At 36.7% G+C, this 20,257-nt stretch overlaps 1 protein-coding gene across 34 annotated transcripts in view; it reads right to left on the bottom strand.

Annotated features, from left to right (window-relative positions):
• CLASP1 (cytoplasmic linker associated protein 1) overlaps positions 1-20,257 on the bottom strand; it is a 258,994-nt gene that overhangs the window by 60,269 nt on the left and 178,468 nt on the right. For 11 of the 34 annotated variants that reach the window (XM_087711876.1, XM_087711885.1, XM_087711872.1 and 8 more), the window contains 5 exons: positions 17,228-17,335; positions 13,305-13,331; positions 12,276-12,452; positions 5,675-5,782; positions 42-104 (listed from right to left, as the gene is read on the bottom strand). In XM_087711876.1, coding sequence (XP_087568002.1) covers positions 42-104; positions 5,675-5,782; positions 12,276-12,452; positions 13,305-13,331; positions 17,228-17,335 — 483 coding nt within the window. The remainder of the gene's footprint in view (positions 1-41; positions 105-5,674; positions 5,783-12,275; positions 12,453-13,304; positions 13,332-17,227; positions 17,336-20,257) is intronic. The other 23 variants (XM_087711947.1, XM_087711968.1, XM_087711961.1 and 20 more) reach the window with 5 other exon arrangements.

Below are 20,257 nucleotides of genomic sequence, written 5' to 3'. Positions count from 1 at the left end.
CAATATTAAGAAGCAGATTCATGCAGTTAGCACTTGTTCACCTGACTGCCCAACAGAATCAGCAGTGGAGAGAGCACTAGTGGATCTGGAATGACGTCGAGAGGCTGCAAGTAAAAGGAATGGCAACACCCACAGAATTAACACACAAGTACTTCAGACAAAAACAATGCCACAATCCAAAGGAGATGCACATGATTCACTACCAACACTGGGATTACACAGGGGAAAGAAATGGCATTGTGTATGAATGGACTTGAAAACCAATTGCGAGTCCCATGGTAGGTCTGACAGAGAGTTTCTTGCATACACTCCCTCCACCCTCAACTATGGAACATATGATACATGGAAAACAAAAGAAATAACCTCTAAGCCTTCCAGCTTATATGAAGTCCAGCAGAGATCGGTAACAATAATAACCTGTTGACTACCGGTGAATCACCCTGTTAACATGAAATGACTAACTGAGCAATAATAGGATTTAGATGTAAACAATCCAAATCCTAAGGTGAGAGGCACAATGAATCCTTAGAAAGTGTGCTTGCAATTATAAAAGTTTAGGTTTTTTTCATTCAAAGATGTAAAACCCCACAATCAATAAAAAGACAATTTACAGTCAGGGACAAAGTAAATTAGTGCAGGAAAACAATAGACAACAGGAAGTAACCTTCAATTAACATAGTGACAATATGAATTATACTTAAGTATTTATTATTCAAGCACTTATTAATTGGATTGCAAAGCTATTTTAGGCAGACTCAGTTCATTGAAACATCTCTTCCAAATCGTATTCGGTCTGTCAACGGCTTTCCCATGGTTCACAAAAAGAAAGTCTTTTTGAAAAGTTCCTATCTGGAACTATTATATGTACAGTCAGAAATTGGGACTTCCTTCATGCAAAGCTTAATTTTTTCCAAAATCTAATCCAACAGGACTCCCCAAATCCACATGGCATCGTCCATGTACAAACTCAGGTACAATACTGATTATGTGGATTTTGACTAACAGGCAAAACTAGTAAAATGGGATAGCTGAAATACTATTAATTAAGTTACATGTGGATAGAACAGAATACCTGAGAAGAAAAGGTGTAATAGCAACAGTTATTTTAACCACATTCACAGTGTTAATAGCTCTAAATTGAAAACGTTTCTGGTATATGGAACTTTAAAATCCTATCAAAACTTAATTAAAATCAGAATGTATACTGATATGTCTTTAAATAAATAAAATTACATGCAATGTGGAACAAGGCATGTAAATAATTCCAAGGCTAAACTAGATATAAGAGCTTGGGAATTGCTATTTGCTTGAATAGGTTTCTACAATATTGCTGGAGAATAAAATAGTTCAATCTATAGAATCACTGTATGTTCCGACTGGTAGAAAATGTATTAATAGAATGTAGCATATAATTAAGGAAAAGAAGAAATAACTTGTTCAACAGGAAACCTCATGAGATGCATTCTATAATTGCATTTAGAATGTTATTTTAATTCTGGAATTGAACTAAACAACTATAAAAAAGATATTTCCAATGAACCTAAGATATGAAGCACAAATTGCTCCTTAAAGACTCAGTTGTATTCTTGAAGTCACACAGATTGCAACATTTGCAGGTTGAGGACAAGCAAATCATGCTGAAACTCTAAAAGGGTATTCAAACACCTATGCAACGTAGATAATTCTATACTTTATGGTTTTCTTTGGGTGAATTGGGCACAGCCAATCAATACATACACATGCAGGGAGAAGCTAATAAAAGGCATCAGCAAAAAAGCCTTGCTAATAAAAAAAAGCATCAGCAAAAAAGCCTAAAGATGCAGCTGAGAGATGAGAAATTGTGTTGCAGCTCCATTATTTTTGAACCATCTCTTTATTCAACAGATTCATGGTTCTCAAACTTTTGTTTCCTACAAATCATTTTAAAATTGCTAGTATTTTAAAAGAATTATTTAATGGTTTTTTTTTGTCCTGGAATCAAAAGTATTATTTCAGTAACCATAGCCATGCTATCCCAGGGTGCAGAATACATATGCTTTGATTTGGTTTACCCTCACTATAATTTTGTTTTTTCTTTGTTTCTTTCTGAAAAATAAAGAAATTATTTTAATTTTTTTGAACTGGTGCTGTTCTATATATACCAGTCTTACAAGCTTAGCTGATATCATCTGACTTTGCTCATAGCAGCCTTTATCTCAATTATCAAGATAGCAAATTAGGCGCTGGGATTAGTGCGGTTATTGTTAACTAAAGCATTTAGAAATTGCCTCAATGCATTTGCAGACTACCACAGTTTTATAGCCACAGTTTGCATGGAACCATCCAGAGTTAAAAACAAAAAGAGCTAAAATTGTTTAAAAATAAAACAATCTACAATTTATTGAATTATATAATAAAATGCTAGCTAATGACAGTGAAGCTGGAATAATGCAAATTAGCAGTGGATTCTGAGATGTTATTGACAATTGGGAGAGTAATAGTTTGTGAATCACTCTATTAATATTAGTAGTTTTTATTAATACATGCTTGGCTATTTGTAATAATCAGCTATTAAAACTGAAGGAGATGGGAAACGAACTGCTGGTTCTCCTTAGGTGGTAATTTAGTCAGAGCTGTAACTGACCTATTGATCAGTACATACTTTCTGACTGAAGAAGAAACATACAAAATACTTAAGACTTTTAAATATCCAGGTAAATTTGGTGAATATTCTTCAATATTTCTCGGTAATCCAATAATAGAGAACATCCCTATTGAAACTAAATTAATCTTCCTAAAATCTGGGGTTTTTTCCCCCAAGGACTACATTTACAATTTTGTGTCCTGAAACGATTGTATTACAATTTTGAAATCCATATTACAGATTTTCTTTGTCTCTTGGATTTATGCTTTGCTACAATCAAGAAGACTCCTGGCACCTTTGTTACACAAATTGTTCAGATTTTATGAGGTAGATCCAATTCATAAAATTTAGCCAAAAAAATGAAATCAAAATAAATTTATTATTATTTAATAATAAATACAATAATAAAGCTGAAACCTCAGCCAAGTATTCCATTAGCGTCACACATTTTTAGGATGACTTAAAAACTTTAAAATTAATACCTTCAATAATCAAGTAGGCTTAATATGTCTGTAAAACAGAAATAGGGAATCTGCATCTCAAGATGTTCTTGAACTATATCTTTCAGTTGTTGTAGTGAGCATGCTCAAAGGTGAAGCATCTTATATGTATTTGGGCACATGTTCTTCATTCTAGCTTTAGTTTTTAGCTCACAATAGCAGCGCTTTGCTCTATGCAAATGTTTGTGATACAGATTATTCTATTAGATCAAAGTAAGAAGCCTTTATCCACTTTTCCTGTCAAGGAAAAGTGACAGATTCCTTTGCATTCTGTAACGGATTTTAAAATAATCCTCTGTAGCCCTTAGTTAGCTCAAGTTTTTATAATTTTTATTTATTTATTCACATTGAAATTGTTGGCTTAGAAGCAGTCCCAAATCACCTTCCTTGCAGCATCTAGAACTATCTCCATCCATTTTCAGGAAAAACACAAGAAAATATAGCAGAACCCCCAAATACACATAATTCAGTTAAATAAAATATGTTTGTGTATGTGTGTACATGTGTGTGTGTGGGGGGGAGGAATGCCAAATGCCAAAAAAATCCTAATCCATTAACAAGTAAAACAATTCACAGACTTTATATCCCATTAAAACATTAATGTCCAGGCTTGATCCCATGAACTGCCCATCTATGACTTTGGGGGGTGGGGGGGACCCCAAGTATGCATTCTTTTGCTTTGTAAATTTAACAGCCAAGGGTGGGCTTAGCCCATTCATAAATTAATAATGACTATTATTAAGTAGTGTTTCTTTTTAGCCATATGCAGAACTACTAAAGTTTTCCCCTTTCCAGTTGTGTCTGAATCTAGGGGGCGGTGCTCATGTCCATTTCTTAGCCAAGAGAGCCAGAATTTTCCAAAACTACTTCTGTGATCATGTGGCCAGCATGATTATATGCCAAGCGCATAGAACACTACCTTCCCACTGAAGCAATACCTATTTACCTATTCACATTTGCATGTTTTGAACTGCAAGGTGGGCGGGAGCTGGAGCAAGTAACGGGAGCTCACCCCATCACTTAGAGCTCAGGTCTTTCCAGCTGACAAGCTCAGCATCTTTAACTTCTGAGTCACTGTGCCCACCTATGTAGAATTCAGTTATTTTGTTATTTTGTCCATTTTGTTCTGTCTGGTCTTCTAGCTAAATATGTGTATACTTAAAACAATTTCTGTATGGGACGTTATCGGGACTCTAGCTCTATAACAGGAAAAAATGGAAAAACAAAGAAATAAATAATCACTCAGAAGCCTCAGAGCATTTTCTCCGGTTTCTCAACCTTGCAAATTAATGTCTTAATTCTTTCTCATAGAATTATTTCATCAGTAATGGCCTTAAAACTTGGCTCTGCTGATTGGCCTGGGGCCTGGACAGAGGCATGTCATCCTGGAGGGAGTTACTGGATTAGAAGAGCGCACCTTCTATTCTATTGTATAATCCCCTCCCCCCAATTATTTTACCTATTTCCTCATTGATTTTAATGTATTTATCAAGTTTTAATTTTTTATAATATAAATTTATTGCAAACTGCCCAGAATCATGGGACAGCAAGATGGATAGTGAATAAATTTAATTAATTAATTAATTAATCACTAAATAATTAAATGTTAAAACTAGGCCCTATGACCCTCATGAACAGTAAGCTAAGATTCAGGTCTGTAACATCTTTTTTCCTACATCTCAAGTACTCTCTCTCTCTCTGTCTCTCTCTCTCTCCCTCCCTCCCTCTCTCCTCCTGTCCCCTCCCCCTCTCTCTATAAATACAATGTGGGTAAACTAGAAATATAATTGAACTGAAGCACTCACACAGATGCATACACAATTTTCAAGATTTCAGGTTGTCCCAATGTAAAAATATTTTCTTCATAATATGCAACTGTTTTTACAATAATGCATAAAAATATTATATACAGAGAAACAAGACTTCATTTTTCTGATGTGAAAAAATAGGTCTCTGTGAACTACAGGGCTGGATCATAAATTTAAAAACCAAGAGAGATGGTAAGTTTCTCTAGTGCAGAAATAGAAATTGAGCTCTGTGAATTAAGGAACAAGCTTTTTATGCATAAAAGGAATTCTCAGTATACCTGGGGCTCAGAAAAAGTTATCCTTGATATAGCATGCACTCAGGCCCAAGAATACAGTGCCAATTGTATATGATGAGCATATTTTCTAAATTTTCTCCAAAGGATGCCCATTTTGCATTGGATCAAAAAAGGCAGGTTATGCTTTTTAGTAGCATCAACTTTCCCTGCAATGATGTAGCCTTTACAATAGTTGCATTTGTCAAGACCAATGGCGCCTAAGTGCATGTCCAAAAAAATCTGGAGATTATCAAAAGCATTTCAAACTACGGGTTTTCCTAGTAAAGAAAAGCAGGATTTAAGCATGCAGAAATAAACAGAATAAACAAGAAGATCAGAAAGGGGAAAGGTTAAGGGTTTAAAAAAATGAAGAGAATAACAAGCCCATTCCACTCAGAGGTACATCAACTAGCCAGCAAGAAAGAGGAGGGGTGGCCCTTAGAAGCTCTAGTGCCTACAGGTACTCACCAAGTGGAGGAAAGCCCCGAGCAGGGCTTGTATCTCGGCTGCTCTCACGGCTGGTATCGCGGCTGCACCCCTGACTCACGCTGGGTCGGGGGATACGGCTGCTCCGTGCTAGCATGCAGCATGGAGAGTTTCAGAGAAGGTGAACACAAGTTTAACGAAGATATAACGCTCAGACAATAAATTAACAGTTTTGGTCATTACTGACATTAGTAAATATCCCGGACAGCTGCTAATCTGATTTGTTATGTATAAACTGTGATGCATGCTAAACTTGTCCAAGAATATCTCAGATGTTCTGACCCTCCTGAGAGCCTTGATCTATTTATAACAACCCAGAAAAATATTTGGGAAAACAGGGTTACAATAATATCAGATTTACTTAGAAATTCTACTTAAAGGGAGGAGAGAGGGAAGGAAGGAGGAGAGAAAAAATATGAGGAAAGAAAGGTTGACTCTGTTTTAGAGGGATAAATAAATGATTCTAATGGGGAATGAGCAATGCAAATCTAACATATTTATGTGATTTTTATATAGACTCATAATAATTAGATGACAAAAGGAAATAAATAGGGTATTTAATTCTGCAGAATGTCAAAGCGAACATACTATTTGTACTCAACTTATTTTATATTCTTCTTTGGTTCATAGTGTTATTATGACTGTTTTAAATTCTTCTTCTGTATTGCAGCCATAATTGGGTTTAGCCTTAGAGGTTCTCTTTCTAAGAAAGACAGTCAAAACCAGGTTCAGGGAGTCAACATTTAAAAATACATGTTGAATTTTCCCATAAAATTTGCTAATCCGCACATACACAGATGTTATTTTTAAACAACCTTTATTCCCATTTGGGTTTTCTACTCCTTCCCATATTTCTCCTGCCCACTGACAAAAATTTTTGGACTGCAGACTCCTTGAGGCATGAATCCACTCTTTGTTCAATAGGTTATAATGATGGCAAATACATAAATATTAAAAATTAAAAGAATGGTATTTTAAAAGGCCATAGCCCTGGAAAAGAAACATAATTTTTCAGGTAGCACTTGTTCTGAAGTAATGATGAATACATGGTATGAAGATTTTCAATAAGAATAAGAAATGTGGTCTGAATAGTGTATAAACTGTTGTTTAATTCACTTTCATAAATCTGTCCCATTAATTACTTCACCCATAAATCTAAATCTTCATCTAAAAGCTGAATCTGCATGATAATTGGCAAATGAAAAACCAATTGACTGCACCATTAACTTCTTGGAACTCTTAACAGAGATGGGACAGCATTTGTCATATACTGCTGTCATAATGTTGAATATCAAAGTAAAAATAAAATAAGAAATACACAAAGTCCCATCTGTTTGTCCCTGGGAAAGAGTATAAGTTTGTGAATGTGGAGTAGAAAATGTTTCAATCCAGCCATGTTATTCAATGGTCTATATGGTCCCCCATGACCTGTTGGTGGGATCAGCAACATATCATTGAGATATGACTGGGCAAGAACTAAGGAGTATATCTATTCAAAATCTACAACTAGCTTACTTGCTTTGATTCCAAGGTAGGACAGGAGACAGTGTTAACATTCCATAAGTACCTGGTCGTGACCAAGTCTGTTGTTCCTGATATAATGGGAAGAAAGGTCCTAACAGTGAAATTGGAAACCATGGACAAACATTTTTTTTTCTGATATGATGCCCCCTCTTATTTCTCAGCCAATTTCCTCTCAAAGCTTTTGTCCTTTACTAGTATTTTCTTGTATACTTTTTTAACCTCCATGGCATAGGCTCAATATCATGAGCTGCTGGGTTTTGGTGACTAGACCACATGTACATTATTACAATAAAAAAATAAATATTTCCACATAGGATTTATTTTGGTTAACTGTAAAAAGGCAACATGCTTGAAATATACAGCTTATTTGTTCTTGACTTGTTTCTCTCTTCATGCAGATAGAAAAAATAACTATTGATAGGTAGGAACAGTACAGCATGCTGTCTGGGTCTGAGATCCTCCTGCTTTACTGCTACCAAACCAACCAAGTTAGTAAAACAGTTCCAAACAATGTTTTCATTCACAGTTTTGATCCCCCTGGAAGCAAGAGATCACTTTCCAACCACAATAAGCTATCCTTTGTTACTTGATATTATTTGGACTACATATACAGAGGTAAAAAAAGCTGTTTGTTCGCAGTAGATAAAGATAAGTCTGGAATTGCCAATCTATGTTACAAATGAACATACATTTATGAATTATGCATGGAAAATATGAGCAGCATAAGAGCAGAAATGTCTCTCCAAGAGATGGCTCTAGGTTAACCACTGCAAGCAAATATAAATATAACCATTGCAAGTAAATATAAATATAAATAACCATTGCAAGTAAATATAAATATAAATAACCATTGCAAGTAAATATAAATGTAAATCAAAATGATTTTTAGAAAAGATGGTCTACGGGACAGAATATATTTAGTTTCATTTGAGTGCTACAACTGCATGCATGCATACACATACACAATGTCCTTTCAATAAGTCCTTAACCTGGCTAATAAGCTCTATTCCCATACTAATTAAAGGGGAGGGGGGGAGAAATCTCAGCCTGTATTTAAATATGTATACTTCCTGTTGCAAGTATTTTTCTTTCTTTCCACGTAAAAATGTTTAGCTCAAAATAAAAACACGTTTCTGTGTCACATGTTAATTAAATATCTTCTAGTTCACTGAAAATATAGTTTTCTTGGATCAATCATTATGTCTTAGAGTACTGTGAGAAACTTAAGAGGTTATTCAATTTTTTTTTAAAATTCAGACTTGCCCCAACAAAATGAAAGCACCCTCAAAACTTACTAGGGCTTTGCTCCTTGCCAGTTGTGGGCTTGTCTAGACAAAATGGGAATAGGTTTTGACAGGGCAGGCAAAGCAGGAGAATTGTCAGAACTTGCTCCTGGTATTGCTTCTTGATTTGCTTTTGTAAACCAGGCTTGCACGTTCAAAACTAAATCTATGCTTTGCTCCCACTTTGCCCACAGAAGCCAGCTTGGTTGAGATTTCATTTGAGACCTTTTGTGCTATTTAGACAAGAATTAATTATTAAAAGTATTTAATAATCAAGGTACTAATTATGACCTTTAAAGCGCTCCATGGCTTAGGCCCAGGGTACCTGCGAGACCATCTACTGCCACTGGTAGCCTCCCATTGTCCAGTGCGATCCCACAGAGTTGGCCTCCTCAGGGTACCGTCGGCCAGACAGTGTCGGCTAGTGACCCCCAGAGGGAGAGCCTTCTCTGTGGGAGCACTTTCCCTCTGGAATGAGCTGCCCCCAGAGCTTCGTATAATCCCCGACCTCAGGTCCTTCCGACGCGCCCTAAAAAGTTGGCTTTTCCAGCAAGCCAGCCTGGCCTGAACGAAACAAAATAAATTATTGATCACTGTTAATTTTAATTCGATTTTTTTTAAAAAAAATGTAATTGTCAATTTTAATTGGGTTTGGGATATTCTATTTAATTTTTTTAAAACTTTTGTATTATGTGTTTCTTTTAATGTTGTACGCCGCCCTGAGTCCTTGGGAGAAGGGCGGCATATAAATCTAATAAACCTAAACCTAAACCTAAAAGTAAACAATATATTTATTTCTTGCCATAGTCTTCAATCCAGTGAAATCATTAGTTATTCACAGAGTTCAGATCATGTAAAATTATTATTATAGGGGATGTTGTGCCATAAAAATTGAAAACTCTTTTGAAAACCACAACGTGGTGAATGACCTCACTGGCGACAATTTGGTGCTATGCCCATTGATCCTTTTCTGAAGCATATCTATGATTTAACTGTCTTATTTTCTCCTCCGTGCATTCTGCCATACCTATTTGTGCAAATATCTGTGAGATTATTCTCAGTTTCCTTCTCTGATGCAAGCTTCAAATCCTTTTTCTTCTCACATCTCCCCCCACACCGTCCCCCCCCTTTTTTGCATGCCTTTTCATACCTTTTCATTGCTAAAACTGAGAGAACAGATTTTAAAGCTGCTACATTTAAATCTGTCTTGCTTGCTCATTGGAACACCTCAGTTCCAAATCTGAACTGGCATATCTCAACTGCATTTCCTAATTTCAACCTCTAAATTAAGATTGGAGGTTCTAAGCCAGAGGTGGGTTCCTGCTGGTTTGCACCTCTTCGGGCGTACCAGTTCCAGAAATTTGCCATACTTTTGCGTACCGGTTCCATGGAGGTGTGGCCACGCCCCCATACTGATACGTTCCCCTGCCCTGCAGCCCATTTGCAAGGTGCTTCTCAAAGAGAAGGAAGCGAGGGCGGGGCTTCTTCAGAGGACCCGAGGCAAGAGCAGCATTGAAGCCCTCTCTGAAGCAGCTGGAAAAGGTACGTGAGAGAGGGAGGAATTCAAACTTCATCCTCCTGGTGCTGTGCGGGGCTTTGGGCAAAGGCTGAAGGGAAGGACTTGGCTCGCTCGTGCTCTCCCTCCCCAAGTGTAGTTTGATTGCAGGCAGAGCCACGTTGCCTTTTCAAACCTGTAATCAGTGAAGCTGGACTGGAGTTTTACATAACCGATCCGAGCCTTCCGGGGCTGGGGGAAAGTGTGTGTGCTTACAGCATGGCTCTTTGCCTGGCTTCCTGCCTCCTCCTGTGGTCTCCTCAGTGCTCGCTTATGCTCTCCCTCCCCAAGTGTAGTGACTTCCTCCCCATTTCTTCCATTTCTCTCTCTCACACACACAGCTGGATAATGCTATGCAAAAATCCAGCCCAGCTTCACTGATTACAAGTTTGAAAAGGCAACGTGGCTTATTGCGTTCCAGGCATTTCCCACCCAGACAGCAGGCTGCATTTGCAATGGGGGAGGTGTTTGGGGAAGGCAGCGGGGAGAGTGGGGGGTGGCGGCAGAGGAGCTGCTTTCAAGCCATTGGAAAAGATATCCAATCCAATCCAATCCAATCCAATTTTTGTGTGTGTGTGTGTGTGTGTTTGTTTGTTTGAGAGAGAGTGATAGAGGGAAGGGGGTAAGAGAGATAATCCAATCCAACTTTTCTCTGTGTGTGTTTGTTTGTTTGAGAGTGAGTGAGTGAGTGAAAGAGGGAAGGGGGTAGGAGAGATAATCCAATCCATTTTCTCTCTGTGTGTCTGTGTTTGTTTGAGAGTGAGTGAGAGATGGAAGGGGGTAGGAGAGATAATCCAATCCAACTTCTGTGTGTGTGTGTCTGTGTCTGTGTGTGTTTGAGAGAGGGAAGGAGGGAGGGAGAGAGGGGGGAAGGGAGAAAAAAAAAGGAAACTTCTTTCACAAGGGAGAAAAACAAATGCTGTCGCTTTAAATCAGAACTGAGCATGCCTGGCTGTGAAATTCTGGGAGTTGAAGTTCACAAGTCTTAATAACTTTAAATTGAAAAGGTGCAAGAAAGAACAAATTGATTATATGGTTATGTTATATGGTTTTATGTTTTTGAAGTTTTGGGGCTTGTGCAATATGAGCATTGTGTTTCTAAAAGGGTTTGGATCATTCCCTGCTTGTGAATGGAGCCAAACTTTCTCTAGGGTCATTATCTCATTATCTCTATCTGGCAGGCATCTGAAATAAGCCTCAGGCAGGTTTCTTTGTTAGTAGAAAGAAAGAAAAATAGCACAGGAATTTAGGGCTAGAAGGTTACTAGGAGGTCATCTAGTCCAACCCCCTGCTGCAGCAGGAAAGCTTACATTGTATGGATTATTTTGGTGCCTCTAACAGAGTGGAAAATTGCCAGTAAGGAGAAATAGTTTACTAGGACAAGGCTGCCATGCAGAGGAAGGCAGAGATAGTCCTTGATTTATGACTACAATTGAGCCCAAAATTTTGGTTACTAAGCAAGAGCGTTGTTAAGTGAGCTTCACCACATTTTACCCAATCCATGAGATCTCCTGGTGAGTGACATCAAGTTGGTCACTCCCACCCAGTCACATGACTGCCAAGCCACTCCCACAAAACAGACCACACCTACAGAATAGGTTCTAAAAAAATTTGAAACCCACCACTGTTCTAAGCTACCATTTTATATTAATAATGTGTAGTTGGGCATTTGTGCACAATTAATATATCCAAAGATAGAACAGTTCTTTGGGTTCAGTCACATATCTATAGTAATACTAACAAGTTCATTAAAAAATAATCCTACATATAAAGTTTAGTATTTAACCTAAAAGCAATAGGCACAATTTTTGATCAGAGAAAAAAACAACAGACTCAAAGGGAGAATTAAAGGAGGACAATCTTGTATTATACCTGTAAGACAATACGTTTGGTATCATCAAATGGCACTGAACCATGCCAAGTGAAAATGGAAATAAAACATACCTGAAGGAAGAAATATTTTCTAATTAAAACAATGTTGTTTAATTAGAAAATGATTCTTTTCTAATTAAAACAATAAGTATAAACAATTTATGCTAACCCCACTGGCAACTTCATCTGCTCTCTTGACCTATGATGCTATTAAGAAACTCAGCAGAAAACCATTGCTATGAAATCATTATAGCAAAACTATAATTTATTTCAGAAATTCTTTTGGCCAATCAGCATGAGAGAAGAAATCAGCCTCTTGGCTCTATATTGCAGCCAAGAAAACTCTTACCTAGAGCTATCCTGCTAGGGCTGGTCTCTCGGCTGCAGCCCTGACTTCGGGGGACTTTACTGCGTTTGTCAGTAGATGAGGATGGTGTTGGCACTGGGTGTCCTCTAGTTGTTCCGCTGCTAAGCCCTCCATATGCACTTCCCAACAGCTTCCCAGGAGAGCTGGATCGACTACCAGCTACAAAAAAAAAAGGTAAATGCTCTTAAGTCTTCAGAACATTTCAAACCATTAAATTTACTAAGTGTATATTAAAAATTCAGTTTAATTAATAGTAAATTAAAAATAAAACAGGATACAGAAATTCTTCAAGATAAAGATATGTTTAAAAAGTGGGTTAACAACATAAGTCAACAATAAAAAGCATTGAGGATGATGGATGAATAGAAACACAACCTTGAATGATACTACTCACCTTGAAAATGGTCAAATAGGATCAGTCATACCAGCAAGCTATATTTTATACAGAAGCAACTGAATAACTCATTTGCAAGGGGACTCTCTCACACATGCACGTGCATATACACAATTTCTGTCTCATTGTTTGTTTTTTCTCATGCAACTCACAAGGAAACTTTTTTGAAATTTTCCTTTATCTTCCAACCACAACACTGACTGAGCAATTGCCAAAAATACAATACAATTTGTGTTATGAAAACCTATCTTTGCAATTCTGTCGTTTCAAAAATAGCATGTCAGGCTTGTCCCTGCTGGTGTTAACTTACAACATCTCCATAAACATTTGAAGGCATCTTCAAATCCTTTTTCAGTTTTTCAAATTTACAATCCTAACACCCTGTTACCTAGGAGTGAGTCCCACTGCTCACTGAACGTACACACAGGTACTTTGTCTAAGTACATCATACATGTATCTAAACTTTTTTCTAGCTAAACTTTAATTTTAAAAATACTAGGTTTTTTTAAAAGCCTCTGGGAATACTAGACTTTCAGACATTGAATCAGTTAAAAACAGTAGCATGAGAGACAGTACAGATACATAAACAGAGTTGAAAACAAAAAGGTGTTTCTTACCACCTGCAGGGTTAGCTGATCTGGATCCTGGATTATGACAGCAGACAAAAGGACAGGCAGAAAGTGAAGCAGAGAAAGCGAGACAATACAGAGTTCAAGAAGCATTGTTATTTGCATACAAATTCCTTTTTGACAAGCACATAACTGCTCATATTTTATTATGGATTAGTGTGTGGCAAGAAAACATTTCTGCCAAGTAGTAAATAACTATTTAGAGTAGAATAAACTGTAATTCTAGCTTTATGCCTGCTATCCATGAGGCTGGCAGGACACGGGACAAACAAGTAACATTACTATCCTGGGAATAGCAATCCTATCAATGCAATGTTACAGAATAGGCAATGATATCACAGGAAAAACAAGACAAATATTACAAAGGTTGTGCTTATAATGCAGAATGACCAGGTAGTATAGATGTTAGTAACAAAATGAAACAAAAAAAGCACCAGTCACCTTAAACCTAGCATTCTATCTATTAAATAGTTCCTATCCCTGGCTATGATTTATTGCTTTATTTTTTAAAGATAAAATAAGCATCAGAAATGTTACTCAGTAGCAACCATTTCAGTTGGCACAAATAACATCCCTAGCACATATGCAGAGCAATCAATAATGCTCAAAATTTTGAATGTCAGCTTGTGGACTACGGCACGTAACATTTGGGGATTGAGAAAACAAATTCATCACTTCTAACAACAAAGTCAGCCCTACCAAGCATTTCAATCTTTTGCTACAGTGCATTGTAGAAACAAGTGAAATATTGGTTTCAATGATAAGGTATGAAGTTCAGCATTTTTATTTGCATTTAAAGCAAGAATATGGAATGCTGAAAATGAAAGTCAGAGATGGGAAGAATCTTTGTCTGGCTTCATTTCAAAATATCGTTCTTGATTTTGCAGTTTTAGCAGCATCTAAAAAAACTTTATCTGTCTCAAACATTTAATGTGAAGTGCCTCTCAGATTAGAAGCAAATGAAAAATATTAGTCTCTTGATATTTTTTTCCTTTCTCTTGCAAAGATTCAAAATTCTCAAACTAGATCTTTTTGTGCTTAGCCATCCTGATGTTCCCTAAAGTAATGGCATATTGACAGCATTTCTCTTTAAAACAGGAGAGAAAATATATATACTATTTTTAGGATTAGAATCACAAAATTTATAATATAGTTCCTTTATTCCTATAGCTAAAATGTAAGTATGTTTACAATACTTGAAACACCAAAGACTTTAATCAATAGAGTGCCATGATTTTTTGAAGGCCTACAGCCATGATGGCGAACCTGTGGCACGTGTGCCACAAGTGGCACGCAGAGCCCTCTCTGCGGGCATGCAAGCCGTCACTGCAGGTCAGCTCCATTATGTATGCGTGCACACCTCCTGCTGGCCAGCTGATTGTTGAGTCTCTACCGCGCATACAGGAGACGCGCACACATGCGTGTGGAGTAGGGGGGTTGCTCGTACATTCACAGGGGGAAGTATGGGGAGTGCGGCGTCCCCCCCATGCCCCATTTTTGGTCCCAGGAGACTTCAGGGAGGCCTGCTAGCCCCAAATGGGCCACAGGGGGGTGCACGCCTCCCACTGGCCAGCTGATTGTCGGGTCTCCACCATGCTTGGGGGGGGGGGAGTGGAGAGGACACTAGTGCATTCACGGGGAAAGTGTGTGGGGTATGGTGTGCCCCCCTCCACGACCCATTTTTGGTCCCAGGAGGCTTCAGGGAGGCCTGATAGGCCCAAAACAGGGCATGGGGGAGTCATGAACGCATGCGCAGGAGCAGTGGGGGGTCACACACACATGCGCAAGGGAAGGGGTGTGTGGGCACGCACGTGCTGTCAATCATGTGCGCTGTTGCTCGTGTGCATTTTCGGCACACGAGGACAAAAAGGGCTACACTGGCCTACAGATTACTGCTGTTTGAAAACCTAACACAGGGAAAATTCAGGCATTTTTCTGTTGTGACAAAGATTGAAAATCAATTCAGTTAAATAGAATACTAACACTCTCTTTATGTGTATGTGTGTGTGTGTGTGTGTGTGTGTGTGTGTGTGTGTGTGTGCATGTGTATGCAGGTACTACAGGTAGTTCTCAGCTTACAACCATTCACTTAATGATAATTCAAAATTATGATGGCATTGGGAAAAAAATGACTTATAACCCATCCTTGAAATTACAACTGTTCCAGCACCTCACAGTCACATGATTGCAATTTGGGTACTTATCAACTGATTTGCATTTATGAGAGGTGCAGCAGCTTGTGTTCATGTGATCATGATTTGTGACCTCAGCTAGCTTCCAACAAAGTAAATTAGGAAAGCCAAATTTGTTTAATGACCATGTAATTCACTTAACTATCATTTGATTCACTTAATGACCATGATAAAATTGGTTGTAAAATCAAGGCCACTCACTTTAGGACTATACTAATTTATGATGAAAATTCTGGTCCCAATTGTGGTTGTAAGTCAAGGATTATCTGTATCCATAGAAGTCTGTGTACGATGGGGAAAAAATCGGGGGGGGGGGATTATCCACAACCAGTGGACATGTTTTTTGCCATATAAATTAGCAGCCTTGCCACAGAATACAGTTTTATACAGCCATTTACACTAAGCTGTTAAGCAGCAATTTTAGATGAATACCTTTTATGTTACCCTCTACTCAAACTTTTATAGATTTGAAGAGAGCATCTAACTTATTTACTTTATATTTTATGTCCTTTCCTCAGTAAATGGTGAACACATTGAGACAGACAGCTAATTCTGAAGAGCATGAAGAGGTTTTTTTCCCTTCTAATGGTCATTAGGAATGAAAATCTTTCCGTAAATTCACTGTCTATTCACAATTCACAAACAGGGCCTTGAAACTGAGTGTGTATTCACCCCATGTTTGGGAAAATATACTGCCATGATTCAGGATAAATTAATGATCCTGGTTCTCGATAAACATTATACAACAGGCAATCATTTGCCAAATACTATGTAGTTTTGGGGGCATTACTACTTTTTCATTGTAATTTAACATATAAAAGTCTGTTCCCCATATTTGCCATGTGCTGAAGAAGAAAATGAATGGGGAAAGAAAAACGTTGCCAGAGAGAGAGGGAAAAAAAGATATTGGAAAGAAAACCTCAGCTTGGTTTGAGCAACTTTCCAGCTGCTCTTATCTTGTACCACTGGATTAGTCAGAAGCTTGGGAGAAACGCAAAAATAAACCAGGAATAAGCCACCTAGTCTATCAATGGTTAGACTTACTGACTACACAGAGTGAAAAGAAAAGAAAATTAATAAAACAAGCCATAGTTTTATATTATGCTTTGTTGTCTCTAAATTAGTCATATTTTACCTTAACTCAAATAAGATACAAATTGGCATTATAATTCCTGGCTTAGGCATCCTATGTGGTATGAGCCAAGCTACTACCTCTGTATGCAGGAGTTAATGCTTACGTGAAACACTATTATTGATATCACTAACAAGATACTGAATGGCTCCATGTGGGGACCGAGTGCTTACAGAGATTCTGTCTACTATTTCCTGCATTCTCTGCCCCACTGATATTTTATGTTTAAATATTTTTTATTTTTTAAAAAAATGAAATCAAAAAGAGGCATGTTGCAAAACATAGTGCCAATCTCTAGTGTCTTCATTCCCAGACAATCCCATCTTTGCAAATCATTCTTAGAGCAATGAATATTCCGAGAAGTTAAGTCCCAATTGTATTTTTTTAAAATCTGCATATCATACCTAATTTATCAGGACCTAACTATAGAAATTAACTTTTAAAACTGCATTTGAAGAATATTCATAGCACTGAATGAAATCACTGGTGTATATGAAAATAAGGTAGGCAAAAAACAAAAACAAAAACAAAAAAACCTTGGAAAATACACTGTCTCCTCCACAATAGTACACTAAATGGTTCCTTACGCTGAGATTGCGAAACTACTTTAGCCCGACTGCGGCCTCGAGTGTCAGCAGGTGTTGAAGTGATACTACTGGTGCTTCCAGAGCTTTGCCTCCTTGTGCGAATTCGACCTGAGGAAAGAAAAAAAGAACAGAAAAGTGACAGTTAAACTTTAATATGATTGTGGTTAATATTTTCTTTCACTCACACCTCAGTTAATAGTTCTGCAATCTAACTAAAATGAGAAAATTGTAATAAGAGGCTGAAACTGGATTCCCCAAATTAGGAATCTGATGTTATTGCCTTATTTATATACATTAATTAGAATGGAAGCTATCTACTTAGTGCAAAATATACCAATCACTAAAGCTGAGCATGGTTCTAAAATGATTCTGAAGTAGTAGATGGGAATTCGTACAAGCTCATTAAAGCACTTCTACCTTATTCAGACTTCTGAAAAAATATGAAAAAAGACATGGCTGCCTCAATGAGTAGCAGAGAGACCCTGTGTTCATATGACTTCTAAAGAATATTTTCCAAACCAGTTTAGAATCATGCTCAACCTTACAAATTATTTATCTTTTTAATGCATTCAGAGCTCCAGACTCAACACACCAGGAAAGAATTATATAATAGAATTATTTTTAAAGCATACTGCAAACAAAAATTTCCACCAGAACTAACAGGAAAAGGAAAAAAAAGAAGTATAGTCCTGTAACTTGCATAATGCTTAAATTATCAAGGCAAATACAAAACTAGAAGACAAAGTTGGGATTAAAGAGACAGAAATAGATGTGAATGTGAAAAGGAAAGAACCACAGTAATAATATGCTAAGAAAAAATGAATGGCAGTATCTTCAAATTAATATTAAAAAGGATTAAGCAACATGACTCTTATTTTACTGATGAGAAAAAAGAGCTTCCTTTCCCTCCAGATCACATACTAGTATTTATTATAATTAATTTATATGAATCTCTCTGGTGCTTCCACAGACTTAATGTCATCCATCAGATAAGCTTCCCAGTAATCATTTTTGAGGGTATCATAATAAAGAGATCCTATATATGTGGAGACTAATCAGAGTTCCAGCTAACATGGAGAAAGACCAATGTGTATTACATTTCTACCTGCATAAGCCCACTTCATATTGATACCAATTGTGCAGCTACTAAAACCAGATTTATAAGAGTTTCCCTTGTTTTTAGAAAAAAGTCTTTTATTGGCAATCACTATCAGGAAATACAGTGGTGCTTAAAATTTTGTGAACCCTTCTGAATGTTCACATTTGCTATTACTTAAAACCACATGGAGCTTAGCCACACGATTGGATCTATTCCACAATAAAATGGACATTACTTTTATGCAGAATGCTATCCAATTCAATTCAATCCATTCATGAATATATGACAAGGCAATTATAAACATCAGTATAGTACAGTTATTTAATTAGCTGAAGTCTTGTCTTCTTTCAGGGACTGCCACATAAATTTAAAAATTTCTAGGAAGACTTTTTCCACTACATTTCTACTTTTTTTTAATACTTTGACAATTATCTGTCTAAAACAGTTTAGAGTTGGTATTGTAAATGATATAATATTAATGATGTAAATTGGTTTAGGAAAGGACATTTGAAGATTATAATAAAAATGGAGAACAATAAAACATACTGGCCTATTTCCCCCTTCAGAGTCAAAAAAGCAACTTCCATTATTATATTAAAATAATATCATTAGTTAGCCTGCTTATCCAAAAGGCCTCTCAAGCATCCACTATCTTTTGCCTAGGGTTTGATGCAAGCAAAAATATCATTCACAGCCTGATCCTGCAAAGTATTTATTTATTGTCAAATTTCTAAGACACTCCTCAGATTTATTAGAAGTAGGAATTTAGATACTTAAACAAGTAAAAAACATAAAAGAAAAACTCATTGTATACTTGGCGGGCCAAATAGCTTTAACTAAGAGCCAATTATGAAAGGTGTATAAGAATGTTTGAATTATTAATAAAATGGTTCTTTGGAAAGTTGAAAAAAAGATAAAGTTAAGGCTGAGTTACAAATGGGCCTATGGAGGATAAGGGTAAGAAAAAAGTTTTATCAGTCTCTTTACGTTTTCTCATCCCCAAATTATTCTGCATTATAATAGTTTAGGCAGGATCTGTAGTAAGTTTTTATTACAGTGATTTTATCTGCATACTATTATCTTAACTGGATATGACCTTTTCATCTAAAAGAAAAGAGGAATAAAGAAATAAAGAAGTAAAGAATACAATGTCCAATAATATCCAGTATAGTTTAATAGTGGTATGTACCTCTAACTCTGTTACTCTCTGTTAAAATAATGGGCATGCTAACAGAAATATTCTCTCTAGATTTACTCAGACCTGTCATCACCCATTTTTCTTTATCTCCCACAGCACTATTTCAGATGCATACTTGTCCATTTTATTATGGTAATTATAATTTAAAAAATCTCAATACCATGAACTATTAATTAAAAATAAGCATTACTTAAATCATGTCCAAATGATTTAAAAACATTGAATGTATAAACATTTATTCAATGTATAGACATTGAAAAAAATGAATGTATAAATAAAGTTAATATCTTTCAGTAGATAGATCCCTTCAGTTGGATGCAACTGGTATTTACCTTGAACCTAGGTTTCCCAATTAGGAAAGGAATATGAAGTCACATGTCTCTTTCCACTATCATTCTTACTGATTCCTTCTGATCATTATAACCAGATACATGATCAGATTCTGAGCATAGGTTTTGGGAATCTATAATTTGCAAATATCAATCCGAGTGGAGTAAAATAACCAGCTTTATTCCAAAACAGTTTATAATAGTATCCATATATGTGTTTCAATATATTGCACACAAGTCCTTCCTGAATGGTTAAGTTCACAGCTATATGTTGGTCGATATAATACGCTGTAGATTAAGAGATTTTAGCTTGCATAGCATAGTATTAACATACTTGGGGGGAAACTGATGCTTGATTGAACTTGTGGCACATTAATCAAAATATGCCAAAACTACCATTAGTA

The sequence above is a fragment of the Thamnophis sirtalis genome, unplaced genomic scaffold (assembly GCF_051295495.1).
Source record: "Thamnophis sirtalis isolate CommonGarterSnake01/CBP01778 unplaced genomic scaffold, rThaSir2_p1.2 scaffold_1, whole genome shotgun sequence".
In the NCBI taxonomy this organism is placed as follows: Eukaryota; Metazoa; Chordata; class Lepidosauria; order Squamata; family Natricidae; genus Thamnophis; species Thamnophis sirtalis.
The sequence above is the reverse complement of the archived record's forward strand: the minus strand, read 5'-3'. Positions and strand labels throughout refer to the sequence as shown.